At 39.4% G+C, this 23,633-nt stretch overlaps 1 protein-coding gene across 1 annotated transcript in view; it reads right to left on the reverse strand.

Moving 5' to 3' along the window:
• COL14A1 (collagen, type XIV, alpha 1) overlaps positions 1–23,633 on the reverse strand; it is a 120,892-nt gene that overhangs the window by 89,287 nt on the left and 7,972 nt on the right. Inside the window, exon 4 of the mRNA XM_010281865.1 lies at positions 20,968–21,054. Within this exon, the coding sequence (XP_010280167.1) occupies positions 20,968–21,054 (87 nt within the window). The remainder of the gene's footprint in view (positions 1–20,967; positions 21,055–23,633) is intronic.

A 23,633-nucleotide genomic window follows, 5' to 3' on the forward strand; every position in this document is an offset into this window, starting at 1 on the left:
ATCATCAGATCAGTGCAAATAGTATCATTCAATTATTTTTTGGTTAAAATAGTATGTGTGGTTTGATCCAAGATTGTATTGCAATGTCACAGAATGTGAAAATTTGATTCGTTCTTCGTAGATAGGAGATACTTGTTGAATCTTTTCTGTATAAAACATTTAGGTTTTGTTACTTCTGTACACCCACTATTTGCTTATGCTTTCTCCTTGTTGTACTTAATAGAATTGTAGAAAGTTCCCTAAAATGGAATAAACAACAGTGAGATATTAAACAGAATAACATGCTGTACAGAAATCTTTAAAACCTGATAGGAATACAAACACCATACCATCCTAGTTTAAAACGTTAGTCTAAAACCACAGCAAGTAGCAAATAATTTACACACCCCACTGAGATTAGCCAGTATCCATTACCAGTTCTACCACGTCTTTTTTCATAATCTTTCCATACAACCACACATGGTGATGAATTCCTATAGGGTTTGAGGATAATTTTGAACAGTTCAACTACCTAAACATAACTTTAATAATAATTTTCTCAAAAACAATTTCTTAAAGGAGCATATAATTCCATATTAAAAAAAAAGCTTCCAAAACTCAGTGTTTTAGCCCACTATGAGTTTCAATACTGTGATCAGGTTGTGCATATATCCCTTCTACTCAGTTATCAGGAAAACAATAGTGAAAGAGAAGGTACCACTTTCCTCTGAATTATACAATACTCACCAGTTTCAAGAGCAGGATAGCAGCTACCTAATTTTGTATAATGTTTCCTAGTGTTATTTATATAGATAGCATTATTCTAGTTCAAGTGCTGCATTCCACAACAAACAGTAACACAGCCTGTGATTTTTACATTAGAGAAAATGACAGAATTGCAAACATCCTAACGGCAGAAAAAGAGCTTATATATTTTACACAAGCAACTGCCTTCCATGCATCCACCTACAATAGGTGAAGGAGTTTGATGGGGAAAAAGTAAAAAATTAATGGACTTTCTATAACAAAATTACAGTCTTCCTCACATTATCTGGCAAAAGGAGCTTGCCACTCTGCCAGGAAGATAACTGGGGAGGAAGGAGCTTGGTCTGCTCATTTCTGCATGTCACAAATGAAGGCATAGGCTCAGTATTTCACCTCCAAGGACACCAGCATACAAGTAGTATGTTTTGGGCCCCTCACTACAAGAACATTGAGTTGCTAGAGTATGTCCAGAGAAGGGCAACAAAGCTGGTGAGAAGGGTCTAGAGCACAAGTCTTATGAGGAGCGGCTGAGGGAACTGGGGTTATTCAGTCTGGAGAAGAGGAGGCTGAGGGGAGACCTTATCGCTCTCTACAACTACCTACAAGGGGGTTGTGGCGACGAGGGTGTTGGTCTCTTCCCCAACTAACTAGTGATAGGATGAGAGGAAATGGTCTCAAGTTGTGCCAGGGGAGGTTTAGATTGGATATTAGGAAACACTTCTTTACTGAGAGAGTGGTCAAGCATTGGAACAGGCTGCCCAGGGAGGTGGTAGAGTCACCATCACTGGAAGTGTTCAAAAAACATGCAGACATAGCACTTCAGGACATGGTTTTGTGGGCATGGTGGTGTTGGGTTGGTGGTTGGACTTGATGATCTTAAAGGTTCTTTCCAACTTTAACGATTCTGTGATTCTGTAAAGGCTACTAGCAATGTATTAGGACAAGATATTTGCATCAAACCTACTTCAGTACGTCATATCATCATCTAGAATTTCAGTTCCTTTGTTTCAGGGAAATCTTTCAAAGAATAACCAGCATTGAGGAATTTTGCATCTACCAAATGAAGTTTCCTGTCTTTGATCCCTTGAATCCCCAGACATTAAAGGTGATGCATTTGCTTGCAATTCCAATATGCAAGTGCTATAGCATTATCAAGATCCCTGTCAGATTTTGGCTGACAGAAGCTAATGATGGCAACACTGAAAAAAAGACCCAGCTAGAACTGTCTGGGATAGAGGGAGAGTTATTGGAGCCTGAAAAACATGACCCTCGAGACATCCCATTGAAGAGAATGGAGTGCAGACTGAGGACTGTGAGGGGCTCTGGCAGTATGGGGGATGCACAGAACAAAGCAGGGTCTGCAAGGTTCTGCAAACGCTGGCCAGCTCTCTGAGGGTGCATTTTCAACCTGCTGTTCTTCCACGCATGTGTTCAGTAAGCGAGTGAGCAATGTTAAAAAAATGAAGTTTGACCAAAAAACCTGCAAGCCTTACTTAGGCACAAACGCAAAACTATGATTTTTTTAGACTAGAGCCGCGGCTCTGCGACTCTTGGAGTTAACACTACTGCTTTTTGAAAGTTCTTTGAAAGGCAAAGGGAGAAGCAGCAAATACAGGGACTGCCACATGGGAGGACTCAATGCCTTAGCAGAACCAGTTTAATTTGGATGCAGTTATGATACATTTTGCAGAAACACATTTGATATTTTGCCTCTCTTTGGTATGAAACTGTTCTCATTTTCAAGAGCCAAAACACACACTACTTCTGCTAGAAGAAGTTAAGACTATAATTCTTTCTGAGTCTGCAATATGTCGCTTCCTTTCTTACTCCCTGTCACAGTGGAAAAGTTGAATAATATATGTGGAAGGAGAGGAAGAAAGTTCAAGCAGAGGTCAGTAATAATACAGTATGAATGGAAGACTCGTTCATGGGGTAACAAAGCACAAAAGGCAAGAAAATTGATGACAGAAGAGATTGAAAAATACCTTGTGAATAAAGCATGAATGACAGAGAAAAGTCAGTTCTCAACAGCGATTGACAGCACCACAGCTGAGCAGAAGCACCACTGAGGACAACGGCAATATCAATCTACATCAGCAAAATGTCACTTCTTTTTTAAAAGGGGTTAAAGAAATAGAGAAACGTGAGGCAGTGTTCAGCTCCAAAATTCAGCAGCTCACAAGTCCATGCTTCTGACATTGATATTATTGCAGTGTGCTGGTGATATCATCATTGCACTTAGACCTCAGTTTAACACATCCCATATGTCAGGCCATGGACCAGACAAATGCATACAACATAACTGCTTTTCTTTGAACTAGATCCAACTATAGCTTGAAATTGAAGGACTCAAATGCTGGAACATCACTAGGTTGAAAGAGCAGCCCAATGAGGTTAGAAGTTTGTCCCAGCTCCCTAGAAAAAAAAAAAAAGAAGAAAAAAACCACCAGCCCCAAAATAAAATAAAGCAGCCAGCCCTTTCCCATGCAGCTTGTTCTGTTCCAGGAAGCTAATATAGCCCAGCTGGCAGGCCTACAAATTTGTTATTTGGGGGAGCTGGAATATTAAGATTTACTGAATCTGTTGTGTCTAATCATGTCACATTTGACTGTGAATGCTGTAGTTCAACATCCGCTTACCAGCATTTTGTTTCTTTCAAAAAGTACACAGCAATAGATAAATGTTATTCTTTAAAGCATACCTTTTCAATTTAAAGCCATAAAACTAATTAAAGCAGTAGCTGATAAAACACATTAGTTGCCTACACATACTAGTCATAATTCTCAAGCGTAAGAGAAGGAAGTATACAGCCATTTTCTCTGCACCTTTCCACAATGGTAGTTGTACTTCTGCAGTAAACAATCACTAGCTTAGAAAAACTTTTAGAAATTTCTTCCTACATCTTAACTTTTTCATTCACTTGACAGACAGAATAAATATAAAAGGTAACTATGAAAGTTCTGGCAGACCATTGCCGATTGATAGCACCAGCAGCTTCCCAAATAGCAACACTAAACTCTCTTGGTTTGTGCCCCTAGATAGAAAAACTAATTTTAAAAAATCCCACTGCATTTAAACTGAGAGTTCAAAACATTTATTTTAATTTCTCTTCCAGCAGGCAACATGTCAACACAGAACAACGCACACTGCTGAAATCCTTGCTGAAACTGGAGTTCAACATGGCAAGATACTGTGTCCATTTAGCCATAAAGATTTACACTGAAGATGGTCCACCAAACCTCCTGTAAAGTACATGAAACCTAAAAAACTCTTCTGGAGATTACAGTGATAATTCTCTACTTTGCTCTCAGTTCTGCATCTGAGTGCATGAATGTTTTAAATGAAACAGCTGTCTCAAAGTCTAAATGACTTTTCAAGGCAGAGAACGATATTTTTTTTATTAATATGGTCATATTTATCCACCATTCCCATGTAACAAATACACCAGGATTTAAGAGAGTTATTTTTCCCTCACTTTAGTGAAGTATGAAATCTCTGAGACAGTTTTCTCTGGCTATCTAGAAGGCAGTTAATCAGGGGGCTGCAGACAAAATTGGTATTTAGAAATTCTCAACATTAATTAAGCTGTATGTAGAAATCCCTCTAAACCATGTGTCCTGGTTTTGGCTGCGACAGAGTTCATTTTCTTCCTAATAGCTGTTATATTGCTGTGTTTTGGATTCAGTATGAAAAAAATGTTGATAACACACTGATGTTTTTGGTTGTTGCTGAGCAGTTGTGGTGCTTATACTCAGTGAAAGACTTTTCAGCTCCCCACGCTCTGCCAGCAGGGAGGTGCAGAAGAAGCTGGGAGGGGGCACAGCCAGGACAGCTGACCCAGCCTGGCCAAAGGGATATTCCACACCATGTAACGTCATGCCCAGTATAGAAACCGGAGTTGTCTGGGGAACAGAAATCACTGCTCAGGAACAGGCTATCGATCACTGGGTGGTGAGAAATTGCTGCATTGGGCATCACTTGTTTTTGTATTAGTATTCTTTATCAGTATTCTTATTCTTATTATTTTCTTTTCTTTTACTGTCCTATTAAACTGCTTTTATCTCAACCCATAAGTTTTTTTCCGGTTCTCTCCCCCAGCCCACCAAGGGTGGGAGGCAAACAAGCAGCTGCGTGGTGCTTAGTTGCTGGCTGGGACTAAACCACACCACCATGATAAAGAGCTGGTTTGTGCCTGAGCTTGTAACCAAGTTACAGCTGTGACAACAGGTAAACAGAAAAGAGCCTGCCTGAAAGAACAAGCTGTACATCTATGAAAGTCATTAACAAAGAAGTAATTAAAAAGTAGTTGAAGCAAACTGCTACAATGCTGTTACATTACAGCCCAGCATGATAGACCCAGGTACATCTGATGTTGTGGCCAGAGTGTCCAGATAAAAAAAAAAAAAAAGACAGTGCAGTACAGTTACAGTACAGAAGACTTTCAAATTCAAGTCACTATTTTACCTTCAAACGTTTCTTGAAATGATATTATCATAATGTAACCAATGTATATGGTTGTATAAATATGCAGTGATCTTCAGAAGCATCACTAATTTTGGAGGTCACGTGTCAATCCACAAAAGCTCCGGATGAAATTTGTGCCCTCTTGAATGTAACAATTCATCCTGCTGTGTAATTAGCAGAGATGTCTGAGTGAACACCCTATTCTGAAAAATCTGCGACTCCTACAATCAAGGAGCAGTGGTGGAAAGGGACCTCTTGAGACTGACTGGTGACCCAGCGCTGCTCAAAGCAGGGGCAACTACAGCAAATTGCTCCAGGCCATGTCCAGTCAGGTTAGTCTCCAAGGATAGAGATGCCACAACTTCAGTAACCTGCTCCAGTGTTTGGCCATCCCCATGGTAAAAAAAGTGCTTCCTTTGATTAAATGGAATTTACAGTTATTTCAGTTTGGCTTCACTGCCTCTTGTCCTTTGAATGGACATCACTGAGAAGAGTCTGGTTCTGCCTTCTTTAGTCCTTCCAATGTGTATTTTTACACACTGGAAAGACATCCCTTAAACCTGCAGTCCTCCAGGCTGAACAGTCCAGCTGTCTCAGCATCTCCTCTTTATGAAAGATGCTCCAAGTCGTTAATCATCTTCATGGCCCTTCACTGGACTCACTGACTCAAGTAAGTTCACATCTTTCTTCTGCTGGGGAGCCAGCCCAGCACTGGACACAGGACTCCACATGTAGCCTCACCAGGGCTGAGCAGAGGGGAAGGATCACCTCCCTCGACCTGCTGACAACTTTCTTCTCAATGCAGCCCAGGAGGCTGTTAGCCTTCTTTGCTGCAAGACTGCATTGCCGGCTCATGGTCAACTTGTTGTCCACCATGACCCTCAGTGTCTTTTCTGCAAACCTGCTTTCCAGCGAGTTGGCCAACAGCATGTCCTGGTGCCTGGGGTTATTCTTCCCCAGAGGCAGAACTCTGCACTTCCCCTTGTTGAATTGCATGAGGTCCCTACCAGCCCATTTCTCCAGCCTGCTGAGGATGCTCTGAATGGCAGCACAACCCTCCGGTGTATCAATTATTCCTCCCACTTTTGTACCATCTGCAAACTTGCTGAGGGTGTATTCTTTCCTATCATCCCAGTCCTCACATGTAGGTTCTCAACTCCCACCCACATCATTCCTATTTTAAAGCTCTTCTCACCAGTTTGGCCAACCTGTTAGCAAAGATGATTTTTCCCCACTTAGTCAGATGGATCACATCTCTTCCAAGCACCTATTAAGCCTCAAAGAGGGTCCCATCATCATAGAAACAAAAACCCTGCTGGTGACAGCAGCTGCAAAACGAGTTGTTGACCTACAGAATCTGCCCAGTCCTCCTCAGGCAAGGAGAAGACCCCCATGCCCTTGACCATTGTCCCCAGAGCCATGTAGTTTATAGTTTGCCACCCAATGCAAAGAGACCCTGGCAACAGGATTACCTTTAGTAGCTTCTACATATTTAATTCCCAATCTCTAAAATATGTGCTATTAAGCAAAAGCAGACAAATATTAAAACAAAAAAGCCTTCCTCGGAGAATTTGATTTTGTGGTTGTTTGGATATATCTCAATGAATATTTAAAATAAGAATCCCAAAAGTCTGTGCCACTGCACTGTATTGAAGTACCGATCAGTGGGCTAAGCAGCAATAAACACACCATAGATATCTTTTCCTAAGTGAGCATTTAAGACAATCTTTGATTTTCTTCTAGTTCACAGACTTTCAAATTCCTCTTATCCACTAAAGTAGTTATTCCTGACCATAAATAAATTACTAAATAGCCATGTATTTTTCCCCTCAGGCAGATTACACCGATGTCTTCAAGCCTGCAACATTTCTTTCTGTCAGAGATTCCAGTCTCTTCCATTCACTGACTATTTATTTGATCTTGTACAGTACCATCCAGCTAGCTAGATAAACGATGCATATAGGCACATCAGTTATGTGATGACATATATGGTGGACACCAAAAAAATTTTTAAACTACAGGACTACTAATATACCTCAAAATAATTTACTGAATATTTTCTTCAATTTAATGCCATTTATAACTACTTTTCTTTATGATGTTTCAAAGAATTTAAAACAAAATGACAAGTCTTCATCTAATGCAGAACCTTATCCTAAAGACTTTAGTAGAGGGTTTTTCATAACAGTTTCACTCTACAGAGGACGGCAATTTTTTATCTTTAATTTGCACACACGAGAAAAATACTAATCTGATTTTGTAGAAAAGGTTTGCATAGGAAGTAATAGGACTCTAATGATTACATTGCACATGACATTTTTTAAAAACATCTTCCAGAAACAATGGTAAATTCTAAATCGATAAGAGTGGATTTAAAATTTAAACTGAGGAAAAGACAATTATTTAATTCATCTAGACAAATTACTGGTTGCTATCCAAAGCATACAACTGTTACAGGAGCTGTCAAAACCAAAGGAGAGGTCTATCACAAGGCACAGGCCATGCTCAGGCATCCAGGTTTGTTTTTAGTTTGGCCAGTAACTACTTAGCATTTTACAATAGCCATAGTGAAATTGAAACTGCAAGCCCTTAACTAAAACCATGTACTTCAATATGCACACATACAGTTAAACTACCCTGATGCCTGGAAAGCAGGGTGAGGCCAACCATATAAATCTTTTCCAAAGAAAAAAACATTCAATATTCAATAAATAATTTTTCAGTTGTTCTTGCTCATTTTTCCCAATAAATAATAATTGTTGCATAGTTGCATTCTAGTAGATCAGTTTTAGGGATTCCCTCCCACCATCTGTTTTCTATTTCCAGATTAATAAACTAAACTAGTTACAAGGCTGGCAAAGGACCTGTGATTCTGTTGGGACAAAACATGAGTTTCTGAGCGTCATCTTCTGGTTTTAAGGTATAGCTAAACAGACCTGCCCCACCAAAGTCAAAAAGTATCTCAACCAACCTCTAACAAATACATCATTATGGCTTGCAACTGATGCAAGCAGTTATGCCAGATTACTACTTCTTAGAGAACAAAAAAAAACACTAAACATCATGAAGCTCTTAAGGCAGAAACATCTGCCACAGTTTGACAGCACCTCCCTGCCCCCTAGGTATTGAACTAAATTTGGATGTTGAGTTTGACAGGTCTTGAGGGTAGGGAGAGGAGAGATGAGATACAGGATAGGGAGACAAGAGATGAGATACGAGTGGTATTTCACAGGTCACAGCCAATTTAGTCTTTTTGAAGGAGCCACCATCCCTATACTCACAACTGACAGTTTTCCTTCCTTTATCATACTTATTAGAATGATCAGTGCAAAATTTTACCACGTTTTTAACCACATAAAAAAAACAAACCCAAGCAAAACCCTTGACGAGTCTAACATTTACTTCTGAAACAGCTCTCTGCACCACTATGCAGCCCTAATTCTGCTCACTTTCCTGCATATAAGGGAAGTAAATTTACTCAATAATGAGTATACATATACTCAGTGATGCTCAAGCATCAAGCTGGTGCTCCAGAGAAGCTTCTTTGAGGATTCTACAAGAGCCTAGTACAAGAATATCAGCTCTCCACTTACTGGGGAATAAAGAGCCAAACACATCATGAGCCAAAGACACACATGTGAAACCCAGCAGTCAGATAAGAAATTATTTCCTTAATTCCTCCCTCATTGTATGCAGACAGACTAGTACAATCAGTGCAGCTAACCAGAGAGGCAAGAACACCTCTGAGGTGGAAAACATGGGCTACTCAGTCAGGTAAAAACATTCTGTTTCAGCTACTAACCATTACCTTCTTCACCAAGGGGCACAGCCCAGTTGTAACACCAAGGCTTACTTCAGCACACAGGGCACCAGGCAAAGGGTGCTGACCATGAGACAGCCCAGAATCAGTCCTGCATCAACAAGTCCAGAAAGAACATGAAGACCCTCAGATTAGGCAGCGAGGCTGGAAATGACCCTGAAATCATCTCTCCTCACTGCAAGCTCCTGCTTAATGTTGGTCAACAGTGTCAGTATCAGATGAATAAGACAGACTGTGAAACAAGGCTCCTCCCCTCTCAAAGTGTAACAAACAGCCTTGAAAGAGAACTTGTATGGCAGACAGCTCACAAACAAAAGATTCAGCACCTTCTGGTTGCATTCAAGACAAGGCCGTCTCAAGGATCACAGTCCCTAAAGAGAGATACTAAAAAGTTAACCTCAGTCTCCATTTTATTGTCTAGAGCACAAAGCAATGCAGCTCGTTCATCAGTGTATTCAATACAACTGGAATGCAATCCACAATAGATGACTCTGCTGATGAATGCACCAATCCTTTATGATCGTAGCTTTCTTATGAGAGGGTCTTGGTTTTGCACTTCAGTGTTTATTAATGTAAGGAGAGGGTGCTGATACAGTCCGCTATCACATCACCAAAGCTTTTTTGACTTTCCCTTCAAGGTTGCCACACAAATTTTAAAAACGGCCCAGAGTTTCACCTTATTACTATGTAGCTTCAATTTCAATGACTAGATAGTGTCTCATATCAAAGACAATCATCACTCATAATATAGAGATATTTACCTAGAATATACATAGTCATGAGTAAGCCTACAGGCTTCAGATTATGAGAATTCGTGCTGCAGGATGATGAAGAACTGTTAAGGAGCGTCTCAGCATGGTAGTAATGAAAGTATTTCAATAATGAAACATGTCACACAGACCCTGAATCTGACTTAAGGTAACAATTTCTTGCTGGCAGCAGAATCCAGCCATGCCAGCACACTATGGATTGGATGGATGCTCAAGAGCTAATGACTTGAAGAGATGAAAAGCAGCCTGACAAGAACGAAAGACCATTCAGCTGAGCATCTATTAATCAGTCATTCGAGAATGTGAATAGCAGTCTCCCACTTCAACTAACAATAGATTGCACAAAAAAAGGTCAGTGCCTTAGGGAAAGCTAACAAAGAAAAAAAGAGCCCAGACAGGAGGCTTTCAGTTGGTAAAGGTTCAGACTTACATTTAATACAGCTACTTATATTTAATATATAAATATACTTATATTTAATATATAATATAAAATACAGATATTTTCCTAGATATGAGGACAAACATAACTCAAGGGTTAGAAACCTGAGGACAAGCATATTTTAAGTCAAGGGTTATGAACCTGAATAGTTCTGATATTAGGAACTGGATCACTTTATGACAAAAATCGAAACTTACATTTAGGTCCAAGATCGCCTAAGTCTCTTTTTCTACTCTGAGAGAGTAGAAAGACAGCTATAAGCTACAAGTTCTCTAAATATCTATGTCAACACTGTGACATGACTTTTCAATGAAGCAAGTGCATTCAAGGAGAGTTCCTAAAGAGGGATGGGGAGGGAGACTGCAGATAACAGAAAGGCAATCTGTCCAATCTCCAGCTTCTGCCTGGCCTGGAACACTGTATAAGAGGTAATGCACAACCATGACCATTTACATGATGCTAACATACTGACAGATGGAAGAAAAGCAGCTCCTCCTACAGAAAGGAGGAGCCAGGAGATAAGTGGAATCCCTGGATAAGAATGGAGACTGGCCATAATTTCTAATGCCAAGCTTTTTATTTTCTGAACAAAGCAAGAGTTTGTCTGGCATACATTAATTGAAGAAGGTATCCAGCAATCTTAATGTTAATACTCAAACCAGGATAAAGTAAATAAATAAAATTATTCACAAATTTAGACATCCAAAACAGACAAGGCAGTTATAAATTATATGAGAGACCCTTCTTATGTTAAGATCAACCCCTCTCACCCAAATCTCTCTCTCTCTCTATCTCTCTTTCCCCCGCCATTCCTCTCTCTTCCTTGATCTCACTTCAATCAGGGATTCCTTTGGTCAGGATCAAAGTGCAGTACTCAAAGTGAACCCTTTCCCAATTCCAGCCTTCATAACCACTTTTGGGTCTTCCGTTTTAAGCTTGCTTTCTCTCAAGAACATATCTCTTTCTTACTCAGATTATTTCAACACACTTGCAAATAAACTAATGGCTATTTAGTTTGGCCAGATGGTAGATGTAAATGGTGCAATGTCTACATGTAGCTTGCTTGGTTTTCCCCAAAGCAACTACCAAAATGATGGCACAGGAAAAGCATTTAAGAAAGTCTGTCCATGTCAGTGCTGATACTTCCTACCAGGTTTTCCAGTCGTGGGAAGCAGGAAGCAGGAGTCTGCCGAAGGATCCTGGCCAGGTCCATAAAAGTATTGCCATTGCAAAAGGAAATCTAAGTTGCAAGTAGTAGTCAAAGGATACAAAAGCTTAGCTATGTCCTCCAGAGAAATTCATACGATGAACTCCTGGAATAAGCATTGATCACCCACAGCACAATGAGCTAAACTTTCCGGACAGTAAAGGGGAGTTTACCCAAGAGTTTCCTTGTAAGAGAGTCTTCCTGGAAGTTGTCCAGTGACTAACAAGGAATTTCTAATGTACAAAGCTCTGCATGGTGGCTCACAGGTTCATAGACTAGCTTGAAAACTCAACGGATGCCTCTCATCAAATTCTACCTTCTGAGAAGCACAGAAAACAACATGGCTTGGATGGGATATCCTAAATTCATATGTCAAAGAAAGCAATAGTATATTCTGACAAGTCTACTTCATCTCCTGTTTTTAAACAGATATTTGCATCACGTGAAGTTAAGAAAGAAGATGATGTCCATGAGGAGTCACAGAGAAGAATGGAAGTCATCACTCACATGGCACAAGTTGAAAAACAGTCACTGTCAAAAAAAAACATGCTCCACCAACCTAGCATGGAGGCCTGCTGATAAGATTGCTGGACAGGTTTTAAGTGGAGTCCAGAGCAGAGATCTTTTAACACATCAGGATGGTGTTCTGACCAGCAGTGAAACGACTGACACACCAGACTGGCTGCAGGCATTTAAATGAGAGTCCTATCGGCAAAGATCAGATGGTCAGGTGCTGCTTTCACCAGTGAAAGATGAGATAGGATGCATCATGGATCCTCTGCTTGGGCTAAGATTGGGCAGAACAAAGCCAAGTAACCCCAAAGCCAAAGTGACAGAGTCTGAAACCAAAATAGGTCTATAAAATTATTCCTGGGCTAAGCAGCTTCAGAGCAATCAGAAGAGTGAGGTGAGGGGACCATAATTATAAATGCTTGCCAAAGCTTTGTGGTGGTCCAAAATGTTCTCAGAATGTTGCAGCATGGTCCAAGCATTCCCCAGTCTTCTCAAGAGAGGCATGGGGATCCAAGGTCACCTCCCTAAAGAAGCATGGATAATACATTCATTTTTATGTTCGTATTACCTTTATTGGATTAGCAAATGCTAGAATAAGCAATATACCTGTGAGCAGGTATACACACACAAGAGCTATTCATGATCAGGTCAAAGGACTGCATGTCACTGTATGTCACACAGTGTTGAAAAACAATTTTTTGTAAAGACTACTAAAATCCTTGTCAAGATGGCAAGCATAGAACTCAAAAGTAAACTGGAAAAAAAGCAGTCCTGAAATAACTTAACAGCCTACACAGAGCATACATCCCCAGCTGTAAGGTAGTTAAGTGACAGCAAACATGCATCCTGTTTCAATACACAACAAGGTAATGTATCTACATACCCCTTACAGACACTGCAAACATGAAATATTCAAGTCTCAGTATGTTGTACATACATCTTTTAGGGAAATGTAGACAATAGCCTACCATTTAGACAAATGCAATCAATAGTTCTAACCTTCACTATACTTTTTGATGCAGACATTAATTTACACATGTCCAAAAATGAACTTCATGCTGAAGTACTCCACAGTGTTTAAAGAACTTACCATATCTCCAGAGTAGGAAATGCATCTGTCCCTATTCTGCAGCACCTAAGAAACCTATGCCAAAGACTAATGGCCAGGGTTATGTCTACACTTTGTAATGGAGGATAAGGTCGAAGTCCTTGAGCCAGCTAGTTCTGAGCAGGCTAGCGCATTCACCAGGGAGATGGCTGTACTTGACAATATAGCTGCACTGATATTCATTTTGTAGTAAACTTGGTTGCGTCTAGTTCAAGCAATCCTTCGATATTATACTGTACTGCATTGCAACAACAACAACAAAAGGTAAGCAGAAAATTTAACTGAAAAAAAAGCACCTGATCAGCAAATACTAATCATGGAATTATCAAAAGATACCTCCCTGGTGACTTTGTGCTTCACCTATTACGCAGCCTCAGGCCAAGTAAAGGCCTGTGTTTGCCTCTTGTATAAGTACAGCACAGACCCTGAAACTAAACATTACAGGATTCTCATCTTGCTGGTATCTTCCAAGATCACAAGATCAGCAACACATTTTTATAACTTGTATTTAGTTCTTCACATGGTGTGTTCTTTGTTCAGACTGGTGGGGGTTACTGCTTAGGAGGTTATGAGACTTATGGGATATAGGAATGAGTATCTGAGGACTGTATAAGATTTAGTATGATAAAGGGAGTGATCAAGGTAGTTTGGGGAAGAACAAGCATGGGAAAACAGAAAAATAAAGTGATAAAGGGGGCCAGTTCCATCTACACAGATGGCTGTTTAGTACTTGTTTGGCCAAGCCCTGTGCTTGATCACCGTGAACTATTGTGACTACATACTCAGTCTTGATACTGGTTGGATCTGGAGGCATGGAGTTGGAGCAACACGGCATGCTTCTGGGCTACAGGATTCAGTGATCCCTAACGCAAGACGAAAAAGAAATCATATTGACAGTGGAGGAGCCAAGTACTTTCCAATAAACTTCATTTTGATGCTCAGATTGCAGAAGCAGATTAATGTGCAAGGGCTGAAGAGATAAGAACTTTTCAGGAAGAGAATGGCACTGGGGAAAAAATGTTCACACAACATAGTTACGCTCTCTTTCTTCTGCTTGCTCATAATATAAGAGCTAAAGTGCCCTCCAGAAAGCTCACTCAAGGAAACACTGTTAGTAAGGCCAATTATAGGTTGCGTCAAGACATAGTTAATGAGTTCCATAGCCTAGGAGTTCAGTAAGCAATAAAAAAAAAGAAAAATGTCATGACTAAAACCAACATTTGCAGTTACATTAGCCAGGATGAAGTGAGTAAAACTATGAAACACAGCCAACAGAGCAGAAGTTCAGAAGGTGTTCATTCCTGTGGCTTAGTCAAATACCTCATAGCACTCATTTCACACTGTCTAGTAATACTGAAGCATCTGACATTAACTAAACGGATAAGTTAATAAATAAAATAATTAGTCTCTTCTACTGAGTACTATCTTAAAATACCTCTCTGCAGATTTTTTTCTTACTCAAACAGTGCCATTCTACAGCTACAGAGTGAGTGTCAAAGCTTATTTGCATCAAAGGTGATAGCACTGTTGGAAGAAGAAAGCAAATCAGTGTATTTTTCAACTTTACTGCACCTCTCATTTCTAACACTACCTGAAGACTGATGTGACCTCACTGCAAGAGTTATTATAATAGAAACCTCAGAGATGTATACCATGTCATTTTGAGGAATGATATGCCTTTTGCATTATCTGATAGGGTGCATAGCACTGGAAGAAAAAATATTATGTAAAAAAAATCAGAAACATTTACTTGGAAATATTGTAGAAATAATATAAATATCACTAATGATGTAAAATACATTGGGAAGACAAAAGTAAAAACTATCTCACTGCAAAACAGAGTAACTTTGGATATGTTTACACAGTTTTTGCAGGCAGCTGAGAACTCCACCTATTTTCTAGACATAGACCAGAAGGCTAAAAGTTATGTTCACAAGAAAAACTACAGAAGATCCAGCATCAAAGAGAAATTGTTTTTGCATGATTCAGAGCACTGGTAGAGCACATTCACCTGAAAGAAACTGCAGGCATACTTATTCCTATTAATACTTAGCAGGTAAGTATCACATGACAGATGGCTTCAGGTCTCTTTCTAGGAGACTTTATGATACTGAACCCTGAAAGTGCTAAAAACTTGGAATTTAGTACAATACAACCAAAATCTCTTCTCTGTGCAGCACTGAGGAGTGAAGAAAACAGAGGAGAGCAGGACCACCCTGTGTCAGAGGGAATTCTGACCGAGTGAGCAGCCATTTTCCATGATATTTATAACTTGTATGTGTATATATATGTATGTATGCATAATAATGATAACGATAATAAAAAATAATTCACTAAAAGTCACTAATAATATTAAATCCTTTCAAAGGAAACATTTGTTCATCCTTACGGGATGTTTTTACCTCTTCCTCAAAAACTTCTATATTTAAATTAATGTACAAATGCAGGAACATTGATCAAGACACATGAAGTCACTATTCAATGTTTTTAACATTAGTTTATACTATATTAGCTACATACAGATAATATAACCTGGTACCTGGACCTTTCTACTATACTTTGCAGCAGACAAGGTATGGCATTACACAGCTCATTAGTTGGGTGAGTGTAGTGAGCTGCCCCACACCAGCCCAGGCAGCTCAGGTAATGTTCTGCCAGTTTGGTTCCTGGCATGTGGTAAAGGCGACTCCATCAGAAAGAAGAATCTAAGGGATTTAAAAAGCTGAAGCTCTCCCAGAATTTTTAACTAGGCCACATGTCACTAGTTTTTCAGAGGAATCAGTAAAAAAAACCCACACCTGCCCCTAATGGACTTGCTCCAGGGATAAAATGCAGTTGTCCATGTGGGAAGGTTGAACTGACCAGCACATTCTGTGCTGTGCTGTGAGGATCTCTGACCTCTGTAACAAGTCATACTTACTATATGACTATATTACATGCACTTTACGATGAGAAAGTAACTGTTCCATTGCATGATACATAAAACACAATCTTTTATGGGAGCTTATTTCTCATCGTTTTAATATTCTACAGTCCGTAGAAGGCTTATCCTCCGAAAACTTGATTCAGAAGAGAAATCTGGTCCACACATGCTCTGTGCTGTCCTAAATCATCCCGATTTTATATTTGATAAGGGAATTTCTGAACAGGACAGGTTTAAGACTGTGTAAATGCTTTACTCTGGTAGAGCATTAATAGAGTGCCTCTTATCTTGGGTGTCTGTGCCCAGGTTTGGCAGCAGGGTGGCTGCAGGGGTGGCCTTTTTGAGAAGAGGCCAGGGGCCACCCTGTGCCTCTGCACAGCTGGTGGCACCTCTGGGAAAAGGTATTTAAGAAAGGGCAGAAAATGCCAGGCAGAGAGAGGAGAATGGGGGGGGGGGGGAAAAAGAGTGAGAAACAGCAGAGGGAACCCCAAGGTCAGAGGAGTAGGTGCTCCATGGTGGAGCGGATATTCCCTGCAGCCTGTGGAGGACACACACTGGAGAAGAAAGGTGTGAGAAGAAAAGAATGGCAGCGAGAAACCACTACATCCTGATCACAACCCCTCAACACCCCTTTTCCACTGCTTGCTTCTTCTCTGAAGGGACTTGGACTGAGTGTAACCTGCAGTGATAACAAGGGAGGAGGAGAGGAGCCTGGGAGGAGGGAGGAGGTCAAGCTGAGCCTGGGAAAGCGAGGAGGAAAGCTGTTGTTTTAATGTTTGTCTTTTTTGTTTCCCACTACCCGCATTAGCTTTTTTTTTTAGATTATTTTAATTGGCAATAAATTAAGTACATTTTCCCCTAGTTGACTCTGCTTGCCTACCATGGTAATTGGTAAGCAGTCTCCCTGACTATATCTCAATCCATGAGCTTTTTCATTCCTGTTCTTCCTATTTTCTACCCTGTGCTGCTGGGCAGCGCAGTGAGCAAGCAGCTAGGTGGGAGTTTGGCTGCTAGCCTAGGCTAATCCAGCACGCCTCTCAACTAAAAACACCCAAAAGCAAGAAAATAAAACACTGACCCTCAGATTTTTTGTTGTTTTTATTGAAATAGGAGGCTAAAAACATTTCAGACACACAGAAAAATACTCTGCAGCAAAAGGATATAGTCGCATACTTGCCACAGGACATAGTCAAAACACTGTGATTCTCCCCTCCCCAAAGGGATTGGATTAAAGAATCACTCCTAGAAGCTCTTTGTAAAGCATCTGAGAAGGTACAGAATGTATCAACCCCTGTCGCTGTACAGAAAGCAGCTTTGTACATGAGGGAGTTGGAGAAGTACCAGGGTACAAGTACTCGAATATCAGTGCGTGCTGAAGGAAGCTGAGTCTGTGAGCTTTATCTCAGAGAGAACGAGAAAAGGCTTCTGACATTATTAATATGAGTGTGCAGCAGTGATAAACCACTAAGCTGAAAACTAACAGGTTCTGAAAAATATAGAAAGTGTCAAGACTTGAAAGTGGTTCTGCAGAAGAACTAGAGGAGGTTTCTGGAAATCAAACTTAAACTGAGCATTTGACGGATGAGCGCTAGACATAAAAACCTGAATTAATTTAGCACATTGACATTACTGGATATACACTGGAGGTTTGTTTGAGATAAGCAAATGGTACTTAGAGCAGGAAACAAAGGAGTAAATCTTTTTAAAATACTTGAATGGGCAGGACACAATAGATGGAAAAATTTAATCTAAGTTACTGAAGCCACTGGAAAAACTACTAGCAACACACACAAGCCACTGACAGAGTTCCATAAAGACAGAGTGAAACTCAAATACAAGCTAATTTTGAGACAGAAGAAGAAAGTAGATTTGGGAGTTAGGAGAAGACATCCACACCTCCCAGCACTATCTAGAGCCTTAGACAACTGGTAACCAAATAGTAGACAGCACTGCAGAATCAGTCCTCCAAACCACAGATGAAAATAACAGTGAGAATCTTTGAAACCATCTGGAACCATTAATATAGATATCCATCTCCTATTTCTTAGTGAAGAACTGGCTTCTATGAGTAGAAAGGCTATGCTGAAATCTTTGTCCCACTGAAATTGAAAGTGAAATTTCTGGGTTTCATTATGTGACCCTGAAGAAAATATATTAGCTAAGCATTTATAAACAATAAATTTCTATGATAATCATAGAAATCATGGTACCTTTTATGCCTTTCAGGAAAATCATCAGGATACATGTAGATCAGATCACAAGAGTTATCATAATGCATGAGCTGGACCTTGCATTACAGACAGAGTCCAAATGTTTTTTCATATAGTTTGACGTATTACCGTGCTTTAATACTTTTATCCCAAAACATTGCTTTCGGATTATCTGGCCTACTAAATTCCAAATCTGTTCTAATAGTCACACCAAACAATTTGCCAGACAATTCCCCATATGCAGGAGAATAATGACCTTTGCCTTTCTAAGCTTTGCAAAAGACTTGATAGACACCATTCTGTGAAAAGTGTTCTCAGAAGGCACCTCCTTACATTGAAACTTGACTCTAATACTTGCAGAAATAGTGAAATAGGCTTCCGCTATTCCTTCAGTCAAGACAAGAGCAGAAGCCACAACCATTGACAATACTAACCTGGACAATGGTTGTTTCCAATCTGTTTTGTAGGCAAAGATTGCTCTTGTTTTCAGATAAGGTATTATACTACCTAATGATTTCTTTTGTACTGTTAACTCCTAAGGTCTTAGCAACTTGATCAAGGATGTAACACAGCCTCAGAATGTATCAGGGTTGCTATTAAATCCATCAAATTTAGCCATATATTAAATTGTTATGAAACTAATTAACTGCTGGCCTGAATTCCTTTAGTCACACGCAAATCATTTCCTGTCAAACATCTGCAGAGGATCAAGTTATTCTTCATGGTTTTGCCATAAAATTTTGCTCTTATTTCTTTAATCCTTTTCTGTCACAGACTCTTCTTGATTTTTTTTTTTTGATCCAATTTCAATTTGAGGTAGAACGGTCTTTATATATTAAACTAGAAATTTTTGATACCATTACTCTTTGTGTATGAGTTCTGAATTCACTTCTATCCCAGCTATATATTTTTTGCTCACGCTGTTATTTCTGCACAACGTTTTTGCTTGGGCTCTCACCCTACTCCCGCTGAAGTCATTCAGTTGGAATCTCCATCATTTTGAATAATCATTATACTGTGCAAAGGAAAGAAATCTGCAATAGCTAGACGTTAGGAAAAAATTCTATTACTTTACATTAAAATATAGCTGGCTTGGGAATAGGGATAAACAAAAATCAAGAGTTCATAAAAATTAGCATTAGAGTTTTTTCTTTTTGATCAGTTTTGCTGATGAAGAAGTTTGTAAGTTTTGCCTTTCTTTCAAATATATACCCCAGTTTTCTAGTAAAACCTGCTACAGTAAGCATACGCAATACCTTTTCACAAGTGCTAGGTGGAAGCATATTTTGCTCCAATACAAACTGCCCTGATACAACTGAAGAAGTTTAGATGAGTAAGAAGTTGTGTGTGGAGGAGGAAAGCAATTGAGCTAAAGACTTCGTAAGTAAACAAGTATCCTAAAAAGAGAGAGACTGCAGATCCAGTCTCCTCTGGCCAACTGTATTTTTGCCCCTACTCCATGAAAAAGCATAAATCCTCTCCTACAGTCTGGCAGACGCTTTCCCCTGTCTGCATTTAATCAACATTTTCCTATTACAGACCCAGTTTTCCCTCCCTCAACTTTTATCGCTTGTCCTTCATTAAGAAAACAAATCACATTTTCCTTCTTTAGTTCTCTCATTTCTTCCAACCCAGTCTTCCTCTAGACATGAAAGAAAGATCACCTATCCGCTACTTCATCATACACTAGCAAGTATAACTTGCTTCTTGAAGTGTTGTAAATACTAGCTAACATTTTCCCCAGTGCACCCAAGTGTGATGAATTCAGGGGTGCTTTGGCTTGGGAAATGCTGTACGGAAACAAACTCGTATGGTGTTAATAAATACAACATGACACAAGTATGTGTGGTAAAAGGAAAAACCCACTGAAGTGAGAAAAATTTGCATGGGCTTCAAGGAGCTTTGGGTGAGGTCTTTGACACTTGCATTAGTAGGAGACAGCGCTAAAAGGGATGGGGAGAAATGGCATCCTTGAAACCGTCCAATTTATTCACAGAGAGACTATTTAAGGTCATACCAAGCTATTCTCGTCTGTGCTTGCTCTGTACATCATAAATAACCACTGAAGGGAATAATTACTATTGGGGTTACTTCATAAAGAAAAAGCTATTTGAATTTTAGAATAACAGGAAATAGACATATATTAAGCTTGAAATAGATTTTACTGTCCATACTAGACAAGCTTCTCATGACAAGTGATATCACATTTCACCAGAAGATTGGCTCCTTGGAACCAGACAAAACGAACTCCTTTTTTTCCCCTCAAAATATTTCAAATGTTTTCATATATATGACCTACTTTAGGACAGAGTTATCAAATTATTATGTGCCTAATTATACAAGAATACCAATTTGACCTTAGGTGAGAATTAATACTGCAAGTCTGTCTTGCAGACAAGGTGATATGAAATTATTATTATATGTATACACACACACACACACAATTCTTTCACTACTCAAAGTGCACCCAGTGGGGAAGTACAGGCAATATAATTTTTTTAATGCAGGTTTAAAGACTGCTTTTATGCTATTCATGGTGGTATTTACTGTTTACTGTATAAAATGCATAACACAGAACTAAAAGCAATACCTCTGTTGTAGCAACCCTCCAATATTCCTGAAAACACTGATTTTTTCCTGCTATTTAACTTAACCCTGAGAAACAGATTTAAAGTATTGACTTAAAGAAAATCTATACAATGGCCAAGTTAAATAAAAAAGCTGATTATTTTCAGAATATCACACAAGTCATATGTGTTATGATCTGACCTTCTGGAGCTGGTTTACTCGCATTTGTTTTTTCTGGATCCTTCACCTTGGATTTACTTGTTTCTTTTCTTCTCTCTATATCTTTAACTGAAAAGTAAGAGAGGGGAAAAATAATCAGTCAGACTAGAAACAGTGCAGTCAGAAACAAGTAATTTTCTTCTTCCAGATAAATAAGTTGCACGCAACATCTTGCAATATTCTTATGTAACAAGTGACCATTACTGGGTTTTCCCTCCCCACCTTTGGGTTTATTCTTTTTATGAATCTTTCCCCATCCTATCATCATTAAAGTTCTCAAAAGTGACTCTTATCATACAGGAGAGTCCAAATACAGTGACATCAGCACCTAAGCCCACGCTGACAAGATCCAGCACTGGAAATATAGTCCAGAAAATTGGCAAAGCTAGCTGGGAAAAGTCCAGCATTGCAGAGTTCCACTCCAAGGCATTCAACACAAAAGCACACAAGCCAGCTGTTACATTATCCTCTTTAAAGAATCAGCTTAGATCCCATGCCCAAATCTGTGTTCAGGGCATCAAACACTCCCATGAGAGCAAAGTTGCTCCAAAGCTCAGACTTCAACAGTTTCCTGTCCCGCAAGTGGGTGGGACACCTCCCTTATGTCCCAAATCTCTCATAACAGCCAAGCAGAACCCAGCTTGATTAGCAATTCCTAATATTAGTAGCCAGTATCACTCTACTCAGTCTGAAAGATACTGGCAAAATCATTGCTAACGTCCCATAGTGGTGGGGGGGAAATCCTTTCAGAATTTCCTTACAACGGTAATTAGTGTCAACACCCCAGTTGCCTACAATGGCCAGGAACAGCTTAAAAGAATGAAACAGAGAATATCTTTCATAGAAAATAAAATTGTACTCCAATTAAAATTTTTGGTTATGTAGAGCTGGATTATGACCAACATTCATCCAATCAGGTACTGAGTGTTAGTCAGGATCAGAGTCTCTCTGTGCTATATCACTCAAAAAACATTGTGAGAGGGTGCAAGAAGGTTATCTGTCTCTTGAAACATACGATATAAAATAGATAACACAAGTATTCCGTTTTACAGAAATGGAACGAAAGTCAAATGGATTTCACTAATTTACCCAATAGTATATAGAATATCTGAAACAGCCAAGAGTGTTCTAAGTTCCAATCCAGAATATAATCACAGGACCATCCTAAGGTTTTAGGAAGACAGCAAGCCATTGTTGGCTTGGTTGTTGGCTTAAGTAACAAGTGACTGTTACTGGGTTTTCCCTCCTCACCTTTGGGTTTATTCTTTTTATGAATCTTTCCCCATCCTATCATCATTAAGATTCTCAAAAGTGACTCTCCTCACACAGGAGAGTCCAAATACAGTGACATCAGCACCTAAGCCCACACTGACAAGATCCAGCACTGGAAATATAGTCCAGAAAATTGGCAAAACTAGCTGGGGAAAGCCTGAGTGTGACCTCCTCAGTGTGATAACCCTCGGCAGAACCTATGGAACTCACACTCCAGGTAGAAATACCAGTGAAAAAATACCTGAAGTTTTGACTCCTCTCCTTACTAGCACACCATGTGTACCTGTTCATCATCTCTACCTTTAACAAATCATTGTGAAACTGATTCAGAAGCAAATTCAGATCCACAAGCTTGCTGAGGAGTCAGCTTTTACCAGGGTAGATCTTTGTTATTATCTGGGTTACAGATAAAGCCATGATGACACTAGGTCTTACTCAGAAGTCCAAGTTTAATCTTCACCTAAACAAGTCTCCAACTGAAATGAGAGGTGAAATTACCATAATAATACCAGTCAAAAAGCATGCTATTGCTTAACCTTCTAAAAGCATTCCTTTGAGAAAAGGTTAAGAGCAAGGTAAGGAGCTCCTTGAAACAGTACAAGTCTGAAAATGCTCATTGGAAACAAGTTGGTCATGTCCTGACAGAGATTTCTGGATTTGGAAAAGCCTTTTCTACCTGTCAAAATTCTAACCACATAGGAAGAACAGACAAGACGACACCAGTTTTACTCACATATTTACATAGGCAAAAAACTTATCTAGTGCATGTTTTTACAGCTGCATTTTAAAAGGAAAAAATTCCCCAGTGATCTTTGTTAATTACATACTGTGTACAATAACTTACAAGCAGCACTAGAATAAGAAAGTATACCTGGCTATACAAAGAGGAATAAAATTTTATTGTAGGCTTGAGAACTCTTTGTACATCAGCTGCAACGCAGCAGCATTAAAAACATACTTCCAATGCACTAAACCAGAGGATATTCTCAAAGCTTTATTTATGTTTGACCTTTTTTCATCTCAAGAGTTAGTGACCCCTTGTCAGAGAAGGGGAAAAAAAAAACAGACCACATGACAACAAAAAAGAAGGATTTGTACACATGCTATATCTGGTTTTACTCGTGCAAGGCAACATTATCAGATGAAACCCCAGCCTCATTAAGCATTACATGTTTTCACCTGCAGCAAAGAAATAGTACACTAAATAGACCATAACCCCCATATTCTTAAATCAAGTTGCCAGCTCTACTTTTCCTGAAGAACAGAAGTAGTTTAAAAAACAGCCACACCTAATACTATAGAATTTGGTGTAGCTTTCTGTGGGCTGCTCTTCACTGCTAAAGCAATCTGTGGTTTTGTGGGTTTCCTAACCAGGA

This window comes from Phaethon lepturus, unplaced genomic scaffold (genome assembly GCF_000687285.1).
Source record: "Phaethon lepturus isolate BGI_N335 unplaced genomic scaffold, ASM68728v1 scaffold8872, whole genome shotgun sequence".
Taxonomy (NCBI): domain Eukaryota; kingdom Metazoa; phylum Chordata; class Aves; order Phaethontiformes; family Phaethontidae; genus Phaethon; species Phaethon lepturus.